This window comes from Megalobrama amblycephala, linkage group LG19 (genome assembly GCF_018812025.1).
Source record: "Megalobrama amblycephala isolate DHTTF-2021 linkage group LG19, ASM1881202v1, whole genome shotgun sequence".
Lineage (NCBI taxonomy): Eukaryota > Metazoa > Chordata > Actinopteri > Cypriniformes > Xenocyprididae > Megalobrama > Megalobrama amblycephala.
Genome location: NC_063062.1, coordinates 37,876,297 through 37,900,433, shown reverse-complemented (window position 1 = coordinate 37,900,433; position 24,137 = coordinate 37,876,297). Strand labels below are relative to the sequence as shown.

General features: G+C 35.6%; 2 protein-coding genes across 2 annotated transcripts in view; both read left to right on the top strand.

The window, feature by feature from the left end:
- The window catches only part of LOC125254386, a 94,991-nt gene that overhangs the window by 47,018 nt on the left and 23,836 nt on the right, over window positions 1-24,137 (top strand). The gene's annotated exons all lie outside the window — the stretch shown is intronic.
- Window positions 1,660-9,279, top strand: LOC125254387 (N-lysine methyltransferase KMT5A-A-like). Its single transcript, XM_048168988.1, has 7 exons — window positions 1,660-1,812; window positions 1,884-2,656; window positions 3,403-3,507; window positions 4,641-4,782; window positions 5,120-5,312; window positions 5,541-5,618; window positions 9,177-9,279. The coding sequence occupies exons 3-7, from the start codon at window positions 3,408-3,410 to the stop codon at window positions 9,246-9,248; spliced, it is 585 nt and encodes a 194-aa protein (XP_048024945.1). The 5' UTR covers window positions 1,660-1,812; window positions 1,884-2,656; window positions 3,403-3,407; the 3' UTR covers window positions 9,249-9,279.

Here is a 24,137-nt window from a genome sequence, read left to right as displayed (position 1 = left end):
CTCTAATGACCGCAACCACATGCATTTGATCAGATTTTTTTTTTTCCACAATTTTTTTTTTTTGCAACAAATGCTTTAGAAACACACAGTTACAACAATTGGAGAAAAAATAAAGTCAAAATTTAGTTTGAACAGCCACTTTTATTAGTCAATTTAGCTCTAATTTTCAATAAAAATTTTTGACAAGGGCAGCAGGGATGCTCTGAGAACATTTCCAAATAAAGTATGGTTCCCTAAACGTCCTGAATGTTCCCTGAAGGTCCACCAAATAACGTCCCCCAAACCTTAAAAGAACTCCACATCGTGTCTCCCGTAGTCAACAGGTGTCTCTCCGACATTCATGACACTCTAGCCTTCACAGCGAAACCCGCCCGTCTGCCACACTTCAGACGGCGATTGCTCCGAATCCGCCGAGTTCGCTGGTACCCACACTCTGGGCCGAGCCAAGGTTCCCCTGGCATAGACGACATGCTCAGCCGTAATAGCCTCCACACTTGTGGCCCTTAGGCCTTTTAGTGGAGCATGAGGGGATGTCCTGGAACCAGAGATGGTTCCAGCCCCCTGAGTTTGCTCCCCCGAATCTGCTTCAGTGATAGCTCCAGTCCCCGAGTCCCCTCCAGTCCCACACCACCATGGCCCCCCGAACTGCCCGATCCACCCTGGAGGCATCCTACCAGTCCACACCTGCCCACGGCCTCCAAGGTGCCTGCCCCCCTCCCTGGTTGGACTCTTTCTGCCGCAAGGTCACGCTTTCCGGGAGGGGGAGTAAGGTCACATGTATGTCTGTTTTTGCACCTTGTTCTGTTAGTCACATGTTCTCTTTTGTTCCGTTTCCCACCACTTGTTTGTATCCATGGTTACCCTCATTAGTTCATTTGGACCAGCTGTGTCTTGTTAAAGGTACACTATGTAAGATTTTCGCAGTAAAATATCCAAAAACCACTAGGCTAGTGTTATATATTTTATCCAGCTGATTACTAACAATATCTCTAATGTTTTCAACTACTTGTAAATCATGAGAAAATGCCCATTCTAAACAGTGACACGGGGCAGTGCAGTCGCCTGTCAATGACGTCAGTTACCTTTGTTACCGCCTTTACTGACGTAGAAACCACATGACAACAGTGCCGTGGACAAATGCGGAAGTAGTGTCTAGCGTCCAGCAAACCACTAGCTTGCTTCAAGCAGTTCCTTATTTACTTCTTGCACGTTTTATGGTGGATTGTGTTACTTATTTATGGAACATAATTACTGTTTACCATCTGCCGCTGGTTCTGTCGACAAGGACAGCTCCCGTAAACCTCATACTCATGACCGGAAAAGCGGAAGCGGCGGCGGCGACTGTGTCATAATAAAAGTCTGTGTTGCGCAATCGCTCCAGCTCCTCGTTCAGCTCCCGCAACACTCGGTCCTGCTCTGCTTCATACTACAGTAACGTTAATAATCGCATCAATGTATTAAAGGGATAGTTCACCCAAAAATGAAAATTTGATGTTTATCTGCTTACCCCCAGCGCATCCAAGATGTAGGTGACTTTGTTTCTTCAGTCGAACACAATTGATGATATATTATAATCGCTTCCGAATGTAGCAGTGTGAAGTATACCCTCGGTGGTTTATTGGGTGATGTCAGGTAAACTGTGAGCCTATCAGGACCGGAGTGTTATGGTATAAAATGGGAGGGCATTGGTTACCTGGGATGCGTTGTCATCCGTGCCGCCCCTTTACGGGAGTCCGCCATTTATGAATGGAAGGATGTTTGGTGTGCCGTCCCTGCTTCATGCTGCTGCGCGTATGCTGCCCCTAGTTTCAGGTTCGTACATCTTGTTTTGGGGGAGGTTTCCTCAGGGAATATTTATTTATAAATCTTTTCTTCGTATATAGCTTGTCGACGAATAACGAACTGCACTCTGTTCAACAACCATGCATAGTACCGCGCTGTGCACGTCTCCTGGTATGTACGACAGTAGGTTGCTTGTTTGTTTTTTATGATTTTTATTAGTAACTGCTATTTCTGTTGGCAGGTTGATTTAAGTGCCCTAGTGTTTCATCGCTGTATGATGCGACGGAATGCACGTCTAGTGATATAAGTCACTGCTGCCTTGCCTGGGTTTCAATCCGGTCGTGTGTGTGTGTGTGTGTGTGTGTGTGTGTGCGCGTTGGTGCGGCCGGATTATGAGGACAAAATGCATGAATACGTACCGACTCTATGAGGACATACCGTAACTATGAGGACAGTACTGATGTCCTCATAAGTCGAGCAGTGCAGAAAGGCTTATAAGGTCGTTCCTAACCACCTCCCGCGTTTTCTCAATATGTCCTTATAAACACGTTGTACCCGTTTTTCAGTGTGTATGTGTGTATGCTCAGTGTGTATAATCTCCCCCTATTGAAAATTTGGTGCTACTGCGGTATCATACACATTTCATACACCTAGACCCGCCCTAGCGCGCGATTCATTGGTGGAGCACTGGAATCCTCGTCAGTGATTGGCTGGATTTGACATCGTGACCGTCAGCTCGCCCCGCCTCTGATCTTCAATCGTCTTGACGTGAGGTGTGACGGAGAGAGATTAATAATAATAATTAAGAATAATTAGCACAATTCCAGCGAAGTTGGCGAGCTATAACGGGAGATTTTCACTTGATCATGTCAAGGTAAGTGTATTTACTTATAAAAGTACATAGCTCAGTGTGTTATTAGTCAGACAGTTTTAACTAGTTACCTTTAAACATGGCAGCTAATCGGGCTAACATCAGTTAAAGGTACTAGCCTATTAGCGGCTAAAATGGCGTCTTTGGCGTTTTTTATGGTACAAACTAAATTATTTTCTGGTTCATAGACACATAATGACGTATTCGTTTTTCTTATCAAAAGTAACAAACCCCAAAGTGATTGTAATGGGAGGTGAGCTACAGTGTTCTTTTCATTCACCATCTGATAACAGCAAAGACTAATCAATTCTGGGGATTTATAGTTTCTAATAAAAAATGAGAATCGAGGAATCAATATTTTTTACTCAGGCCTAACATTAATGAATTTACAGTTTAATATGATAGAGAAATATTAGAAATATATAACATAAACATACCTTAAGCAAAATGACTGACTGTATTATCGAATATTATTCATATATATATATATATATATATATATATATATATATATATATATATATATATATATATATATATATATATATATATATATAATATTCGATAATACAGTCAGTCATTTTGCTTAAGGTATGTTCATGTTATATATTTCTAATATTTCTCTATCATATTAAACTGCAAAATCAGTTTATATAGAGGCTTAACTACAGTCTGACAATAATATACTTTATATAAGGAATTCATATAATAAAAACACATAGTCATCATGTTGCCTGGAATGTTTTTAGTCAACATGGTGAGAAAGAAGAGAATAAAACCTGAGCAGGATGCAAAAGAACACATATTGTCAGACAAAGCCTTCATCGAGGGACGACAAATCAACACATTTAAAGGTAAGTTGTCCATCACAAAGCACTTTGACTATGTTCAGACTGCAGGCAAATCAGATATTATTTTTTTCCTTTACCTCAGATCAGATCTTTTCAGACATACTGTCCACATTATTAACTGCTAATGATCAAATAAGATCTGTGTGACAAATCCAACCTTTCTGCAAATCCCAAAAATGAAAATTCTGTCATTTACTCACCCTCAAGTTGTTCCACACCTATATAAATTGACCCTTTGCACATTTTGGGGTTTCTCAGAAGCGGAAGTCATCATAGTTGGGTATGAGTGAATGAGAAAATACATTAAATATATTTTTTGTGTTTCCATTTGCTCAAATAGCACAAGAAAAACTCCCCAAAGGTGTTTTCACAGCTTTCAAAAAGAGGAAAAAAATAAAGAGGGTCTATTTCTTTGTTCTGCTGGACATAAAGGAAGATATTTGGAAGAATGTAACCACACAGTTTTGGGGCACTATTGACTTCCATAGTATTTTTCATACATATAGAAGTCAGTGGTGCCCCAAAAGTCTGTGGTTACATTCTTCAAAATATCTTTGTGTTCAGCAAAACAAAGATGACAGACTTTCATTTTTGGGTGAACTAATCCTTTAACAACCCAAAGGCAGATCCCTTGAGTGCAGCTGATGTTGTTTTGAAGTGATCAAGAATATTTCAGTAAACAAATAAGCTATCCTTTGGATCCTCTGATCTTATTTCCTTTCCTTGCATTCCCTCACATCCGTCAGAGGTGACAATGAGAAGTGCACTGTATTGCTGGCAGTCTGAACATGGTCTTTCACATTCACACATTTTGCCCTAGGGTCAGCCTATTATTTACATAAAGGTTGAAGAAACAAAAAAAAATTATAAAATTATATATTTTATTTCAAAATTAATACTTGAAATTCTGTATAGGTTACAGAAAATAGGGTAACCAAACTCAACTAGTACATCACAGTGGTGATAACTGATGCTTGAAATATTTTGTCACTTGCTGCACCTCATATTACATTACAAAGTTTTACAGGATTTAACCCTTTAAAAAGATAAGATGGTTAGTTGTGTAATAAATAGGTGCACTTGGGTTCATGTTGTTTTTTTATTATTATTATTATTATTATTATTTGTCCTTTTAGGGAGAGGTGTGTTTTCTCTTGAGCACATTGAATCATCCACCTTTGTTGTTGAATACCGTTGGATTCTCTCTCAAAGTAAACATGTTGAAGATGTTCAAGGCAACTACTTGTTTGACTTCACATGGAATGGAACACGTTATTGGTAAGCTGGCCATTTTTTCAACAATAATTATGATTAATATTATTGTTTCTATTTATTATTACTGTAGCAGCTTTGCTAGGGTTCTTATAACAATTGGAACTTATAAGTTAGTGATAATCAATAACATGGTTATTGTTTAGCAGGGTGATTCCTAAGTGGGGTGTTATATTTGGCCTATCATCTCACCTTTTAAATTCTCAGGAAGGGAAGTTAACTGTCACAATGTGTATTTTTTTTTTAATATAGGTTAAATAGGCCAAGGTTAGCCTAACCCCAAAAATATATATTGTTCAGTTAGGAATGTTTTAAGTTTCTTACTGCATTATTTTTCTCACAGCACAGATGCTACTAAAGTGGACGGTTCACTTGGGCGACTGCTGTGTGATGATCACAGAAATCCAAATTGCAAAGTAAAGACAATAATTGTTGACGGAAGACCACACCTGTGCCTATTTAGTATAAGAGATATCTTTCCAGATGAGGAGGTCACATACAACTATGGGGATTCCTCGTGGCTTTGGTGTTTAAGGGTGAGTTTTTTTGAAGACTTTATTTATTTGAAAGTCAACCATGTTTCACTCTGTTCTGCATTTCATGAATTTGCTAAAAAAAAAAAAAAAATATTCTGCATGTCTGCTTTGTGCACGACAGCCATTAAAGTGACAGTAGATACTTAGACTTTGGTTGATTCTAGTATTGGTTGTGGTGGCAATCTGGCAAACATCCTTGCCTCAGTTTTGTACCTGTCTTTCTCACAGTTACAGGAATTGTGTGACGAGACATCAGTGACTGTGACTGAATGCAGTGTGAATACTTCCTCATCAGTGAACAAGAAAGTAAGTGATCGTATGTTCCTTAATTGTTTACTTCTCTTTGACACTGACAATGTTCAAGGATTACGTCACTTTGAAATTAAAATGACCCCAAGCTTTACTCACCCTCAAGCCATCCTAGGTGTATATGACTTTCTGATGAACATAATAGCAGAAATATTAATAAATACCCTGACGCATCCAAGCTTTATAATGGCAGTGATAGGGTTCAGTGACTATGAGCTGAACAAAGTGCTTTCGTCCAAATCCATCCATCATGAATATATGCTCCACACCGATCTGGAGTGTTGATAAAGGCCTTCTGAATCAAAACGACGCATTTGCATAAAATAAATATCCATATTTAACAAGTTATGAAGTCAAATATCGAACTTCCGCTAGACCGCCTTCCATGTACAAGTTATGAAGAAAGTGTAAACTGGCATCGCTTCAATTACACTTTCTGCGTACGTTGAATACGGAAGGCGGTCTGGCGGAAGCTCGATATTCGACTTTATAACTTGTTTAAATATGGATGTCTTTTTACACAAATGCATCACTTCGCTTTAGAAGGCCTTTATTAACACTCTGTAGCCGTGTGGAGTACAGGTTTATGATGGATGGATGTGGATGGAAGCACTTTGTTCAGTTCATACTCATTGAACCCTATCACTGCCATTATAAAGCTCAGATTTGTCAGGATATTTAGTAATATTTCTCAGATTGTCTTTGTCAGAAACAAGAAAGCCATATACGGATGCCATATAGGAGCCATATAGGATGGCTTGAGGGTGAGTAAAGGTTTGGCTAATTTTCATTTCAAAGTTAATCCTTTAATTGTAGGACAGTTGGGCATCATACTAGGCTGTTTTATGTGGACCGTTGTCTTAAAGACGTTGTTGTGACGTCTCAACTTTGAGTAAAATGTGACTTTCTCTGTTGACTCATTTTCATCACTTGGGGGATGGGCATGACTCTGACCTGAAATGTGTGTGTGTGTGTGTGTGTGTGTATGTGTATATATATATATATATATATATATATATATATATATATATATATATATATATATATATATATATATATATATATATATATATATATATATATATATATATATATATATATATTATATATATATATATAATATTTTTATTTAAAGAGTTCTGAACTGAACCAGGAAGTAAATTAATAACTTATTTGAAAATAATATAATAATGTTGTGTAGTCTATAATACTATTGACACAACCAGTTTTTCTCATTGAGAGATTTATTTGTGATAATAATTACTTTATAAATTTATTGGAGTCTTACACACATGCTATACAGTTAATCTGAGCTGTGCATTATTTTGATTGTTGACATATTATGGGAGTGGCTTGAAACAGAAAACTTGATCTTGACCCATAAGAAACTTTAATTAACGCTGTCATGTAGGGCTGGATGATTAATCGAAAAGTAATCAAAACCGAAATTCAGAACCTCTAACCGGCGTAATTTTCCCATGTCAGTTATTTTGTTTAAAAACACACTACCGCGTGTGTAGCCATGTGACTCCGCCCCGTCCAGTCAGTGGCATAAAAGCAAAACACGGAGGTGAACACCGGTTCAACAAATAGTGATGGCGCGCGAGCGGTGAGCCTTGCGTCTTCACTAAACTTTGTCAGTTGTATTTGTTTTATGGTTTGGACATTCAAGCCATAAGATGATTTGATGTGTATTATATCAAGCTAACGTGCTCACGCAGCTGCATTGTAGCACAAACACTTATACAAACAGTAGCTGTGAAGATCGTGCGCACAGAGAGGAACGCAGAAACTAGTTATCAGCGCTGTCCTGTGATTTATCACTAAAGTAGCTTAGAAATTCAAAACTTATTATAGCATATACAGGTCCTTCTCAAAAAATTAGCATATTGTGATAAAAGTTCATTATTTTCCATAATGTAATGATAAAAATTAAACTTTCATATATTTTAGATTCATTGCACACCAACTGAAATATTTCAGGTCTTTTATTGTTTTAATACTGATGATTTTGGCATACAGCTCATGAAAACCCAAATTCAATCTCAAAAAATTAGCATATTTCATCCGACCAATAAAAGAAAAGTGTTTTTAATACAAAAAAAGTCAACCTTCAAATAATTATGTTCAGTTATGCACTCAATACTTGGTCGGGAATCCTTTTGCAGAAATGACTGCTTCAATGCGGCGTGGCATGGAGGCAATCAGCCTCTGGCACTGCTGAGGTGTTATGGAGGCCCAGGATGCTTCGATAGCGGCCTTAAGCTCATCCAGAGTGTTGGGTCTTGCGTCTCTCAACTTTCTCTTCACAATATCCCACAGATTCTCTATGGGGTTCAGGTCAGGAGAGTTGGCAGGCCAATTGAGCACAGTAATACCATGGTCAGTAAACCATTTACCAGTGGTTTTGCCACTGTGAGCAGGTGCCCGGTCGTGCTGAAAAACGAAATCTTCATCTCCATAAAGCTTTTCAGCAGATGGAAGCATGAAGTGCTCCAAAATCTCCTGATAGCTAGCTGCATTGACCCTGCCCTTGATAAAACACAGTGGACCAACACCAGCAGCTGACATGGCACCCCAGACCATCACTGACTGTGGGTACTTGACACTGGACTTCAGGCATTTTGGCATTTCCTTCTCCCCAGTCTTCCTCCAGACTCTGGCACCTTGATTTCCGAATGACATGCAAAACTGAGCAACAGTCCAGTGCTGCTTCTCTGTAGCCCAGGTCAGGCGCTTCTGCCGCTGTTTCTGGTTCAAAAGTGGCTTGACCTGGGGAATGCGGCACCTGTAGCCCATTTCCTGCACACGCCTGTGCACGGTGGCTCTGGATGTTTCTACTCCAGACTCAGTCCACTGCTTCCGCAGGTCCCCCAAGGTCTGGAATCGGTCCTTCTCCACAATCTTCCTCAGGGTCCGGTCACCTCTTCTCGTTGTGCAGCGTTTTTTGCCACACTTTTTCCTTCCCACAGACTTCCCACTGAGGTGCCTTGATACAGCACTCTGGGAACAGCCTATTCGTTCAGAAATTTCTTTCTGTGTCTTACCCTCTCGCTTGAGGGTGTCAATGATGGCCTTCTGGTCGGCAGTCTTACCCATGATTGCGGTTTTGAGTAATGAAGCAGGCTGGGAGTTTTTAAAAGCCTCAGGAATCTTTTGCAGGTGTTTAGAGTTAATTAGTTGATTCAGATGATTAGGTTAATAGCTCGTTTAGAGAACCTTTTCATGATATGCTAATTTTTTGAGAATTTTGGGTTTTCATGAGCTGTATGCCAAAATCATCAGTATTAAAACAATAAAAGACCTGAAATATTTCAGTTGGTGTGCAATGAATCTAAAATGTATGAAAGTTTAATTTTTATCATTACATTATGGAAAATAATGAACTTTTATCACAATATGCTAATTTTTTGAGAAGGACCTTTTTATCTTTTGTATTTGTTTTGAATTGTAAACACACTGAATGTAACGTTTTCTTTGTCAGTTTAAATTTTAGTTATTCTGTTACAAAGTGTGGTGTTGTGTTTTCTTTTCTCTTTTTTTTGTATTTTGCAGAAGAAGGGAAGGAGTTTGGCTGCTCGTTTGATGGTGTGCACATTGAGTGCTGTGCTTCATAGGTTGGAGTGATATGGTTTATGGTTTATTACGTGTGGTGTGACAGGGTTGTGGCAGACCATCTCCTCCAAACTTCTGTATTTTATGTACATATCGTAAAGTGGAGTTTTGTTTGTTTTTGTGAACTGTCATATGGAGCCCTTGTGAGCCGATGTGACAGTTTTTAACTTTTGTACACTTAATAAAGCTGCCTCATCTTTAATCCTTTGCCTTTGTCTACTCACCCACCCACCTATTGGTAACGAATTTGTGTTGCTATATTAAATCTTTTCCGTGGGTATAACAAACCCCGGTGGCGTAGTCGGAATCAAGTGCGATCTTTGGGTATCGCCCGGTCACACATAGACAAATCCAAATTAAACCCTGCGGCTCGTGATGACACATTGATGTCCTAAGACATGAAATGATCGGTTTGTGTGAGAAACTCATTCGGTTAGTGAGGTCTGATCGCGCTCTGACAGCGGCAGTGATGTCTATACTCATTGAAGTATATGCGCGAGACATCACTGCCATTGTCAGAGCGCGATCAGACCTCACTAAACACAATTCAACATTTTCTCAAAACTATATAACAACTTGTACAAACCTCAAACTTCCAGGTCAAAAACTTATTTTTGTCTGACAAAATCAAACTTTGGCATCAGATGACACACAAAACGTATACACAGACTACTGCACTGCCCAGTGAACACATGAGATCATGTAACACTGCAACAAATAAAACCTCTTACTGGGATTCAGGAATTATTTTGCAGCTCAATGTCTACTACACAAAAATAAATGTACAGATGCAGGAACAGCAGTGAACTTCTGGAGGGATTTTTTTTGTTGTTGTTTTTTTTTTTTTTTGTTTTTTTTTTCATTTTACCATTATAAATTGATCTTGCAGTAGATGAGAAAAATATGAGAATGAGCATGAGACAGTTCACACAAATGTAATTAAAGGTTAGAAGTTGACAGATATTATAGAAAAAAAATGTTAAAATGAAAAGGGCCTTAAAGTCGGCCTGAATCTGAAGTTGGAAAAATCTTTTTTTCCATATTGTGATGTAGGCTATATCTGAGTGAAACAGCTTCAGAAATTAGAAAAGTGTGTGTGTGTGTGTGTGCATTGGTAAATCATTTATAATAAACACTGCAACCTTTTTTTTTTTTTTTTTTTTTTTTTTTTTTTTTTTTAAACAAAAAGAATTGTCCATTTCAATTTCATGCTGTTCTTGCATCAGATCCCCACATACACATTTCCATTGCCAGAAATGTATTCCTATTTTAGGTTTCATTCATTTAAAATTTATTTTTTGGTTGTATTTTTTTTGTTTTGTTTTGAAAAGTTAATGAAAGATAATTCTTAGGATTCAAACAATGAATTTTATTATTGATTATGGGTCCGTGTACGTTTTGATAGTTTGTTTTCCAATTTGAGATGAAATACGCAGAAACGAGAAAACGGTCGTTTCCCGTTTTTTCGTTTGTTAAAAAAAACGGAAAAACGAGATTTTGACTCGATTTTCGTTTTTTCGGGTCACGGATAGAAAACGGAAACACGACTTCAAAACTCGTTTTCCACATGTGGGCGGTCATTACACGCCCCTTTCAGCCGATTGGTCAATCAAATCTGAGCCAGTGACGTCATCTTCAGTTCGTTCAACAAAATAACAGTCCTCTGCCGCTATATCAGTAGATGTCATAAATCTGCTTTCTTCTGTGCAACCTAACACGTATTTCACAGAAATATTTATTTCAGAAATGTTAATCAACACACAGACTGTTGTAATGCTGTTTGTAGTTTAATATGCATAGTGAAACTGCACTACCCACACAGATTTAAAAAAAAAAAAAAAAAAAAAAAAAAAAAACTACAGTTTTTATTTTATTCTATTTTGAATAAATCACAATAAATAAGTAGTGTAAGCAATTTTGAAAAACGAACAATAGCTCATCTCTCTTTATTTATTTATTTATTTTATATAGCCTAACATTGCCTGCTGAATATAGGCTAATGTTAATAACCCTTTGGTTAAAAGATTGAGGGAATATGTAAAGATCAAACATTAAAGATCAAAATTACAGCTACATAGCTATTTTAGTTATGACAAAAATAATATATAAATGTTAAGCCAAAACGAATTAATTTAAAGCTGAATTGAAACAGAATCCGGCGTTATAACTACCTCTCTAATTTGACACAAATCCAAATGTTTCAATATTCACGATTCACTATTTATTATTTAAACGCTTTTATTGTAGCCTACACAGACTACTTAAAATGAGCAGTATAACTTTTTATATATTTGGTTGAATGTAGCCTATGTTATTTTGACAGTTAACAGGCTGTGATGTCAAGTTACTAAAACTGATGTTGCGCGTGAGGCGCCGACGCGTTCACTTGAATTTTCTTATCCTAAAAGCGGAAACAACTTAAAATACTCAGACATTTATGGTCAAATATATGTAACACCATTCGAATCTGTGAAGGGTTAAATAGGCCTATTATTTTTGTACACTCACAATAAAAACAAAACATTGCTCGTAAAATAAACAAATAAATGTTCTGCCGTCTCGGTTTCCTTTCTATGAACTTCTCAAAAATGAACCGACACTCATATTGTCGCATTTTTCCCCCTTTCATTTTGGTAATATGTTAATTAGCCTACTTAAGTGAAATAAATTTCGCGCACAGACATAGGCTATTTATTCCTTTTATATAATTGAATCCTTTGTTCTCCGTTCACAGAAGCGCTGCAGGTGCGTGATGATGATGAATCCTCATGTTCTGTTGTTTATTCTGCTATTTGTTCATGTAGGCTAAAACTAAACCCCTGGGATTTTTTAATGATTCACAGACATTTATCAAATTTCGTTTAATTCTAATTTAATATAATCTTGTCGGTTAATGAAACGATGATCGCACCAGTTGAAAGTCAGGGGGAAAAACAGAAATTATATTGACAAAGCAACAATAATTTTCGTTTAGTTTAAGTTTTTCCAAAACACCCACAGAACTGCATACAGTAAATTTTCCCGCTGTTTAAGCCACGAATATTTACAAAATAAAATAATTACAAAGATGATAAAAGATAATAAAATAATTACAAAGATAATAAAAGTTCTATGTTTAATATACGAGAGTTTTTGTTTTGCTGTTGTCCACTAAAGCAATTGACGCAGAATCGCCAATAGCCGTTAAATCGAAATTGAAAGTAAAATGTTCAGGGCCATTTATAGCTAATTCATTCAAAAGCGAAGGAAAGACAGAAAAAGTGAGGATAGCAAGTAAACTGTGACATATAATAATGTTCACTGTGTTCATAAAAGTGTTTAATTTAAGAGATAAAATCTGTATGGCCATTTATAAGCTAAGGAAAACTAAAAAGCCCCCCGATGGTGATAACGTTATTAGGTGTTGCCACCTAGTGCCTATTTTCTAATATGACTGCATAGTCTACTGCAAGGAATGCGTCTGCTAAATGATTGAATTTAAATGTATAAAATGTAAACAAAACATTAAAATAAGAAAAGAAAAAAAAAATGAGTGCAGTAGCCACTGATCTATAATAGAGAATAGTCTATCATTATGTATAGCCTATTGATCGGTGGTAGTAGCCCAAAGGATGTCATGCGCTTGGTAACAGATGTAGAGGCATTTACATTTTACATTTTAAAAACACAATGACAGCTTAAAAACAGACTTAATTAAATTTACTGTAGGTTTTTTAAACTTTTTTTTATCTGTGCAAACATATTTCTGTGAAATACGAATTAGGTTGCACAGAAGAAAGCCGATTGATGACATCTACTGAGGACTATTATTTTGTTGAACGAACTGAAGATGACGTCATTGGCTCAGATTTGATAGACCAATCGGCTGAAAGGGGCGTGTAATGACCGCCCACATGTGGAAAACGAGTTTTGAAGTCGTGTTTCCGTTTTCTATCCGTGACCCGAAAAAAAAGAAAATCGAGTCAAAATCTCGTTTTTCCGTTTTTTTTAACAAACGAAAAAACGGGAAACGACCGTTTTCTCGTTTCTGCGTATTTCATTTCAAATTGGAAAACAAACTATCAAAACGTACACGGACCATTATGTGAGGCCTGTCAATATTAATAAGTATAATACAGTGACAGTGTAATCACTGTCATAATTCACTCTTCTATTTCACACTGAAAATGCCTACATCTGAAAATAAATACAGTTTTCATTTGAAAGTTCATACACTTTCTTTAGTTTGCTAATGTGAAACATGAAAGCCTTAAACACATCACATGGTTTTAATGTCAGCTTTTACTTTCTTTGTGTTTTCTAGTTGGTGTTCAAACAGCAGAAATGGAGGAACCACCTGTAACCCTTAACACTGATGGACAAGAATACGATCAAATATTTTGGTACTTTGGACCTCAAAAGTTAATTATAGCCAGATGTGGGGTAAATGAGACCCCACGGTGTGAGATTACACTGGGGACAGATGAACTGAAAAACACATTCAGAGGCAGACTGAAGATACACAGTAATGGGTCTCTCACCATCAACAACATCAGTGATGAACAAGCTGGGCTGTACACACTACAGGTCATTGACAAATCCAAAAAATCGTATGAGAGGAAATTCAGTGTTAGCGCCTCTGGTGAGTAAATTCTTCATGTTCATTTATTCAGCTATTTTTCTTTGTTCATCCTTTTTTTTTTTTTTTTTTTTTTTTTTTTTTCTAAATTGTTGTTTGCATGTATTCCCTTTAAGAGTTCGTCAAAGTGAGTTGCTGTACATATATGGATAGCATAGCTGTCCATAATTAATTTATTTTAAAAAGAAAAGAAAAAATTACAACAACCTCTATTAAAGTTACTTTGACATGTGCGATAAACTCCACATTAGGTCAGTCCTGGTGCCATTGGCCTGATATAACACATCCCTGTTGGTACACAACTGTTGATATTTCAGTAAATAGCCACTTAGAGAGAAGAATTTGTCAAAAAGTTTAACATCATTCATGACTGATAAAGATCAGCTTTGTGTTTCCCATTCAACAATGCTTAACCACTATAGTGTCATTGGAGAAATGAACTAGCTACTGTAGTCATGTCTATTTCTGGAGACCGCATTAACTTTGTCACTCATGCGTTCAAACCACATTTGTTCAATAACTGACGTTCATGACGTCACAAAAGTATAACTTCTGATAATTACTCAGTTTAAGATTGAATTCATGTCAAATTATTACTAAACATCTGAGCACTACTTTGCTATTTTTGTTCACTGTTGTTTTGCTTATTTTCCAAATGTTTGATTCCCTTGTGGATTCCCTTTTACGTGATTCATGTCCTGACTCTTTTACATTTTTAACATTTTAGGCATACAAATAAAAGTAGCCTACATGTGTGCATATTTTAATGCAAATTAATACAAATATTATTTGCAAATAGTTAAAAAATTATTATTTCCCAACTAGAATAGTCCCAGAATTCCCTTCACTGGTTATGCTTTATAAAACTTTGTCCCCCCCAATGTTAAAGACATGGTTATGGCTTTGCTGCATATACTGTACATACCTATCTGCCTTATTTCATTTTGAACCTCCTCTCAAATATATATATTTTTGGTCTTTTCATCTCCAGCTCCCAAGACTATCAACAAAAGCGACCCGACCAAACAACCCTCTCAGCCATATTCAGATTCAGGTATGCAGCAACAACAGCAGCAAAAATTCAACCAAGAATAAAATTATTATATAATGTTGTTAAATGAGAAGTTCTAACTATTAATAATAGTAATAATAATAATAATAATACATTTATAACTAGCTTTGCTGTTTGTTCTAATGACTGTTTCTCTTGCTGTTTACAAAATCAGGTCTGAGCCCAGGCTATGTAGCACTGATATGTGTGCTGGTGTTGGGTGGTGCTGGTGTTGCAGCAGCAGCTGTGTTTTTTTACAAGAGGCGTAAAGCAAGACGTGGTGTAAGACGAAATGGCAAGTATTACCTAGGCTACAGTTGATACAGATTGTGTAGTCTTTAAATATTTTTTCTTATTCTTTATTTTTATTAATACTCTCATTTCATGTTTCAGAAACCCATGTTTTATTATAATTATATAACTATAATTTTAATATCAATATTTTTTGTCAAGGAATCAATAAGTGTCTTGCATCAATATATCAATAGAGCAGTATCAATGAGCCCATCCTGTATTATTTGTGAAAAGATTACTAGAAGCTTCGATCAGTTTCAATACATGCTGTTCTCATTTTTATTCTCTTTGCATATTACTGCATCATATCATATTCACCCTCTGCCCCCTAGTGCCCTATGCAGCAACTACATAATATATCAGAATTACAAATCTATATTCAACAACTTGAATATTACACATCCCTACTTCACATTGTTCTTTAAAATCCTTTAGTGCAGCTAGCCATGGGTTATCCCTTACATACCTGACATCTGAGTGTCATGACTGGACAATCAGAATCAGTTTCAGATTCTACTTTAAGAAAGCTGTACTAGACAAATAAAACTGAGTATTATCAGATATCAGTTTTTTTTCAATACCTTACTTTTGAACCCCACTCTGATATAAAATAAGGAAGTTGATGGGATGATTTACTATATCCAGAGATTTGATTACTATAATTGGAGATTTGTGGTGGAGAAATATGATTTTTACTTTTTTTAAATTTAATTTAGTGCCAGAAGCAGAGCCAGGACCCAGATGTATCGTGCAAATAACTGAACCTCTCCCTGTGGAAGACACAGGTAAGCTGTTGTATCACAGTGTGTGGATAAGCAAACATGATCACATTAGTTCAAATATTACAACTTTCTAGTGTTAGTTACCCATTATGTTTTTAATCAAAAAATAAATATACAAAGACCACAACTGAAAGGGAACAGGATAAATTAAATAATCACATTTACATGAAATAAGACCTTTTGGAAATTTTAATTTGCTTTGATTTAATTTAATTTGAATGTGCTACAGGTGTACTTAAGTCTAGGGATAAAGAGGGAAGTGTGAAAGGGAGAGCAGAGACAGTCTACTCAGTATCAATCTGCTCATCCCTACTTCACATTGTTCATTAAAATCATTTAGTGCAGCTAGCCATGGATTATTCCTTACATGACTGACATCTGAATGTCGTGACGAGACAATCAGAATCAGTTTCAGATTCTACTTTAAGAAATCTGTACTAGACGAATAAAACTTTCTATTTTTAAGATACTAAAAGATACTTCCTATATTTGTTCTAATAGTCTAACTGTATGTTTGCAGAGTGTGCTCATCGTTATGAGGAGGAGAACGGAACAGTCTCCAGCATCAAAAGCCGCCCAGATGAGAGGAGATCTTCCAGGATTAATGGAGAACTATGACAAACCTATGACACGTGTTAGAACACTGTGTCAGTGTCAGAGATAAACTCTTAATATATGCATTCATTTAGGTTTTGAGGATTTGCAAGAAAGAGGTGAGGATAGGGTTGCCAACTTCAGGAAATGAAAATAAGGGACAATAAATGTTTTTTATAAGAAAATAAGGGGCCGAATAAGGCACACACTCACAATATTTGTACTGTACCACACAGTGTATGTCATTTCAGTATCTGCAGTTAAGTGTGTGTATAAAAGATGTTTTTACTTAGAAGGGCCGAGGTTATTTTGTCAGTATCGGTGACCATAAGTCTGAGTGGACATCCATGACACGCGGAGTTCCTCAAGTTTCAATTCTTGAACTGTTCCTGTTCAACCTATATATGCTGCCACTGATCGAAATAATGAGAAAGAACCTGCATATCACAGCTATGCAGATGACACCCAGATTTACCTAGCCCTATCACCTAATGACTACAGCCGCATTTTATTTTGCCCGCTGATCTCTATTCATATTTATATAGATCAATGACCTACCAGTTTTAGCTACTTTCAATTGAAAGCAGTTGGCAACACTGATTGCTTGCTTGTTTGAATCAAATATTGTTTGTATCTGAGGAACTTTGTTATATTTGACCCATTTGCCTTTTTTTTTTTTTTTTTTTTTTTTTCAAGTTTTTTTCTTTTTTTTTTTTCAAATTTACGCTGAATTTGGATTGCCCTTTCAATTTTGTTTGCCTGGTTGCATATATTGTAAAAACTGATTTTTTTGGGGGGGGGGAGTAGGGAGTCTGACGCCATTTTTGTTTATTGTAAACTGTTTGATCTTTGTTTTTTGGTTAGGGAGTTAGATATTGTATTTTTATTTTATTTTATTTTATTTTATTTTGAGTTAGGGTTTAGAAAAGAGGTTTAGAACAATGCCGTTTTGTTTGTTATTTTGGCCCAGTCAGCTCCTGAATCCCAAATTTAAAGTCAATATATTTATCATCGTTCAAATTAACTACATTTCTCAGAGTCTTTCATGTTGCACCGTTTCCCCTAGACGGAGCGTAACAAGATGAAATTCTTAAGGTAAACGCATACCTTGAGGCTAAGGTCCAAAAACTAAAAATCACGATTATCACAGTATTGTGCTGTTTGCAGTGTATCACGGTGAAGGAGACGGATCCGTTTCTGGTTTGACTATTTATGTGTGAAGTATTGTGTGTTTTTTTTTTTTTTTTTTTTTTTTTTTTTTTTTTTTTTACATGTATGGGGTTTATTATTGCCTTGCCCATGTGTCTTCCATTATGAAATTTTAATGTGTCCTGTTTGGAGTAAAACTCAGTATTAATTGATGTACATTGTGTAATAAGAAATAAAGTGCTATTTATTACACCAGCACCCATCTCTGTCCTTTAATTAGGATATATCGTAGAATTTCTGTATTGGCCTACAGTGCATCTAGATATTAATTTAATTGTTTGCTTGTCCAACTATATAGTTGTAAACTGTTAGCAGTGTGAAGAAGGTGCACTGAAGGTCACAGATATAAAAGATCAACAGTCATCGCCCAAATCCTTATCGCCCAGGGTGTAATTCAATGTAGAACCGCCACTGCCACTGGAAGCCATTAGAGGCAGAAGGTGTTGGAAAAACTCCTCCCTATTGAAAGGGTAGGAGGTCACTAGGAAGCCGGGAGTTGCTACTAGTGTGTCTCGTGAACCGAAGCTCTCTTGCATTCAGACATGGGAGGCCTGAATTTAGTGATTCAGGTAGTCAGGCATAATATTTTTATTTCTTATGCATATGCTGTGATAATTTTATGATTATTTTAATTCCTTTTCTATGTAAAGATGTAAAGCTCTTTGAATTACCATTGTGTATGACGTGCTATATAAATAAACTTGGCTTATGTATATATATATATATATATATATATATATATATATATATATGTGTATGTATGTGTGTGTATATATATATATATATATATACACAAGTATAAAATTTTTCTAAGTATGTGCACAAAAACTGCATGCTTCTTTTCTAAAAGCTCTTATTTTTTGTTTGTTTCTGCCCTCTAGTGGTCATGTGATATATTTTATTGTGAAATCAAATAATAATTAAAGATTCATATTTGTTGATAGATGGGCTGTAAGGAAAATCTTCACAGATAGAGACTGACGAAACATCAGTGTTCATACACATTTTACCAATACATTTCCATGACTTTTGAAGCAATATCCATGACCTAATGTTCCATTAAAGTCTAAGTATACAAATAAAATAAGAAAAAAACAAAAAACAAATTCAGGTTCTAATTTATCATTGCATATCTTAAATAAAATTAATGACTATTAAAGCTATTTGTTTCCTCACTGCTTTTTGTTATAATCATTTAATATAATAAATAAGTTATGATAGTCTTTTCTTTCTTATTCTGTTCTAATGTACATCCAGTGAAAAAACTTCTCGAACAAGAAAAACGTGGGGTGGGACTTGATTTTGTCCGTGGGGAATTGATTGGATGGTTCTGGTTTTCTATTGGTGGATCTCATGTGAGTGACAGGTTGCCCCGCCCTCACGCCAGTAAACATGTCATCAGAGAAGAGAAGTCACTGCAAGAGGAAGGGTAAGATATTTTGATTAAAGGACACATGAATGTAAAAAATAATGTGCACAGATAGATTATTTTCAGTGGTGTAAAGTATTTGAGTAAATGTAATTAGTTACTCTAAAGTATCTTTTTGGCTACTTTATAGTTGTACTGAGTATCAAAGATATTAGTTTTACTCACTACTTGACTACATTTTTGAACAAGTAAATGTACTTTTTACTCCAATACATTTGTGATGAGTAATGCAATTTCACCTTACATTTTGCACCTAAACTTTTCTGCAGCAGTTTGTTTCTGCTGTAAAGCAGCAATATCGTCATCTAAGGGCATTGAAGGTACTATATCTTGTTTTTTGCCTATACTCACCCAAAACTTGTCAGTAAGGCTACTTTACATGAATGCAAGTGCATTAGCAGGTAGCTGCTGAATCACAGGAGTTTGATTTAGGATATGAGGTCATGAATGCAGCTGGTGATGAGGCCGAAACAAGCATATCCAGTGTAAGTAGACTTTGACTATTTAATTTAACTTAACATTTTATTTATCCACTATATTGACAAAACCTTTTTGAAGTATATTGTTTTATGGCCTTTTTGAGCACTTGAGCTCAACTGAGATTTGAGAGTTTGTAGACGTTTAAAAGGTTGTTGTGTCGACCTTGATTTATTTCAATATTGAGGTGTTCAGTTTTATTTTGATTTTAGAAAATAAACTTGATTTCTCATCTCACAAATCAATTGTTTCTCATTTTCACTGTCGTGTCTCTCAGGTGTTGAGGACTAGTGCATCTCTGAGCCTACATTCAGCATGAGTAAAATACTATACTGTTAAAATCAGATACTAAGACTTTTACTTAAGTTGTGTTTGAATTGATGACTTGTAATGGAGTCATTTTTGCTGTAAGGTTTCTGTACTTTTACTCAAGTATGTTTTTCAGTTACTCTTTACACCTCTGGTTATTTTTTCCACTCAGGCTAGAACATTACGACTATACATAAACAGGTTATTGTGAACCCCAATATTGTCCTATTTTGTAATTTTTATTAACTTTTTTATTGTGTTATTGTAATTTCAGAGAATATTGAAATAGTCACTGTTTTCAGGTACAGTACCATATAGAATTTAAAGAGAAGTGCCATAAAATGATAACTTCCTGTCAGAAAATTGTGCAGCCTATACATCCAGAGCACATTGCATGTGTCCCACAAAGCAGTGCGGTTTGGATAAATGAATCATATATATTTCATTAATTTAATAAAATACATATAACAACACTAAATTATCTAAAGTAATTAACACTTAACTTTTGCATTTCTTTTGGAATTTTACATAAAGACATTTTATGTTATTTTATTCTGAAATCTGACATTTTCATGAATTGACCAGTAGATGGCAGCAGTGATCCACACATGGTGCTCATACAGACCAGAGACTCAAACAGAGGGCCTCGAGATGAATTCAGATGATTTCAGTGAAGTTATAGGCCTATTAAAATAATCAATATTAATTAATAAAACGGAATAAAAAGGCTAAACCTAAGGCTAAACGTTTAAAATATTAAGATATCATGATTCTCATTGCATATGTACATTAGACTGCACATTGCAATAAATATCACTTTTAAAATATATGAACTGTATATGCAGTGTAGTTTATGATGGTGTTGCTTTAGTAACACTAAATTTTCCATCAATAAGGAACACTTTTATTCTATTCTATGAATGATTATCTATCTATCTATCTATCTATCTATCTATCTATATATCTATCTATCTATCTATCTATCTATCTATCTATCTATCTATCTATCTATCTATATCCATCCATTCTTCAAACCACCTGTAGGGTCACGGGATGCTGGTGTCTATCCCACAGTCTCAGGACAAAGCTGTTATTCATATTTATATTATTTTAAATTAAACACAATATTAATTGTCAATATATAATGCTCACATGCAATTCATTAAGGATAGAATATAAATGTATAATTATTGTATCTAAAATTCTTTCACCAATCCACCTTCTGAGTTTCTCAAATTAAACTCAGCAGACACTGAAACCACAGGATTCCTAAAAAACAGGATTATTATAGACACCTTGGTAAGGGAGAAAATTAGCTATTGTGCAAAATAATTTAATATATTCATGTTTCTAAAAGCTCAGTAATTAACACACACGTGACCAGTAGACACATGTAATATAACATTTCACAGAACAATGAATATATACAATTTACAAAATGTCGGCTTTGTACATATAGAGAAATAGTTTAAACATCTTAGTTTCAACAGTTAGTTTTGCATTTTCCACAGATTTTTTTTATTTATTTTTTTTTTTTTTTGCATTCAAATTCCAGGTATTATCATTCTTAGTCTTCACATGTCACATTCACTTTCACTTTTTTTTTTTTTTGTGACACACTGAGGTAGAGAGAAAAACATTGCTCCAACTGACATGGATTATCTTCTCTTTTTTATGGAGAATCCCTGTGTAGGAGAACTAGGATTGACCAGCAGCAGATGAACCAGGATAAACTGGAGACTACAGGTGAGGCTTCATCTGACTCAAGTTTGTTAATGATGAGAGAAAAATGATAAAATTAGCAGTTTTATTAATTCTGCCAAAATGTTCAGTGATTATAGGCAAAATGATAACTGAACATTATTCCCTTCTAATGTTTCTAATTCTACTTTCCTTCCCAGTGAACACTAGTGAGATCAATTCATCACACTGTAACAAAAGCTTCTTGTTGGGATTCGGGAATAACTTTGCAGCTTAATGTCTATTACAATATACATCATAAATGAAAGTCTGCCAAGAGTCAACATCAATACTGTACTGTAAAGTGATCTTACAAAAGTAGGTGAAGATGATCGTACAAAAAGTTCAAACATAAGAACTGAATATTAACTGTGTAACACAATACAGTATAGGCCTACTGTTAATTACACAAACAAACAAACAAACAAATAAATAAATAAATAAATAATTCATTCAGCGTTTGCACCTTCAGCCAAATTTCATGACAGAACACATTATCTTAGCAGTTTCTTGTTTTTCTGATAAAAAGAAGATGGTCTGTATATTCTGGTCTGGCAGTGACATCTAGTGAACTGGAATATATATATACACATATATTTTGGAATGTTTACTAGGGTAATTACTAGGGTAATTGCAGGTAAAGTGGGCCGTCAGGTAAACTGAGACATTTAAGTTTAATTTGTCTGTCGGAAGCTAGTTATTTTAATTTTTAAAGTTTTAAATATGAATATTTTTCTTTCACAAACCCATTGCTTCGCTTCAGAAGGCCTGAATATTATTTTATATGATGGATGGATGTGCTTTTATGGGCTTCAAAATCTCCTCCTCTATTTACAAAGCTTGGAAGATCCAGAATAGTTTAAATATATCTCTTGCCTGAAAGAAGAAAGTCATATACACCTAGGATGGCTTGAGGATGAGTAAATCATGGGATAATTTTCATTTTTGGATGAACTATCCCATGAAGTGAACTGATGAATTATACAGCCTATAGCCTAGGTTATGCTTTTGGGTTTGTTAAATATGTTGTTGTATATATTTGTTTGATAATATGTGTTAATAAAACATGTGTTTTCATTTTTGATAAATCAGGGATGGCCCAGTTTACCTGAAAAGAAATTTGTCTGGAGTGCATGACCTCGAAATGTTTGCAAAAAACACATTATAGCAATGGTATTCACATTGATATATTATAACTGGACTTAAAGTTTACAAAAATAATAAAGGGAAGCCACATTTAATAAAAAGTGCATTTATCTGCTTTATAATCATGAGATCAAATAGTGTGTAAATCACTAAGTGTTCTAACATCTAACATCAAACAACAGGGAGTTTGTCTCTCTTCAGATCACAGTTTTATCATTGAGCTCTAAAGCATATCGTGAGATTAATGCTGGTGAAATTCATGTGAAATAAGCAGTGCTTCCACATCGTGATTTGAATGATTAAGCTGTTAATGAGAAAATACCAAGTGTGTTTGCAAACATTCTGAAAACAAGCATGTCAAACTAAAGAACGGACAAACATAATAACAAACTCAGAGCCCCGCACATGACATGCAGGGGGAAAGTAAAGCGTGCGGACGATTTAGCCAATTTTTCCTGCATGTAATGTACTCCGTACTAAAGAAATCGAAATTAACTACTAAAATGAGGCTTTAACTGTTACTTGACACAATACTTTGCATAACTGTTGCATAATTGAAAGTGAAAAAACACTATTTCTTATTTTAATATATTATAAACATCGGTGAAGGGTTCTGGTATAATTTGTCACCGGCGGAGGAGCGTCAGCAGTAATGACCTGTTTTGAATCATATTAATAGTGCACATTTATTTTTCATTTAATACACTGCGTGTCTAAAGATTTGCATGATTTAAAAGTACACTAAAATGATTTTTAATCATTTTTTATTTTTTTTTGTATATTAGTGGTGGGGAAAGAGAACTAAGTCTATAGAAAGTAAACTGGAAAATGAGTTTACAATAAATGTGTGTGATACTGTGCACTGGAAACCTGTGAAACTTTCATTGCTAAATGACTGCAGAAACACCTTGTCATTATGGGGAGACCGTTGCATGTACGGAAGTCCACCTCACCCTCCCTGCCGTCACTCTGTCACACTCTTTAAACTCCCTAAACCTGCTCTCTTGGCTCTCAAGCAGGTCGTGCTGTGCCTGTCCTTTGCCTCATTCCGTTAGAGCCAGATCATCGTAGCCTGTCACGTGTACAGTTATCCCGTTCTTCATTCTTAGCCAAATGTTATTTAAACTCAAAGTCATGGGGCGAGCTGAAGATGCAGATCTGTAGAGCCTTCAGACAGATAAGGTCATGTGTGTCGAGCTGAGAATCAGTGGTAGAGACACACCCAATGCTTTTCTATCTCTCCAGTGACATT

Bases quoted from the DNA above. Each gene is read 5' to 3' on its own strand.
- LOC125254387 (XM_048168988.1), top strand. From the start codon at position 3,408: ATGGTGAGAAAGAAGAGAATAAAACCTGAGCAGGATGCAAAAGAACAC. The intron at 5,313-5,540 runs GTGAGTTTTTTT...TCTTTCTCACAG, and splicing joins CGTGGCTTTGGTGTTTAAGG to TTACAGGAATTGTGTGACGA. The intron at 5,619-9,176 runs GTAAGTGATCGT...TGTATTTTGCAG, and splicing joins CCTCATCAGTGAACAAGAAA to AAGAAGGGAAGGAGTTTGGC.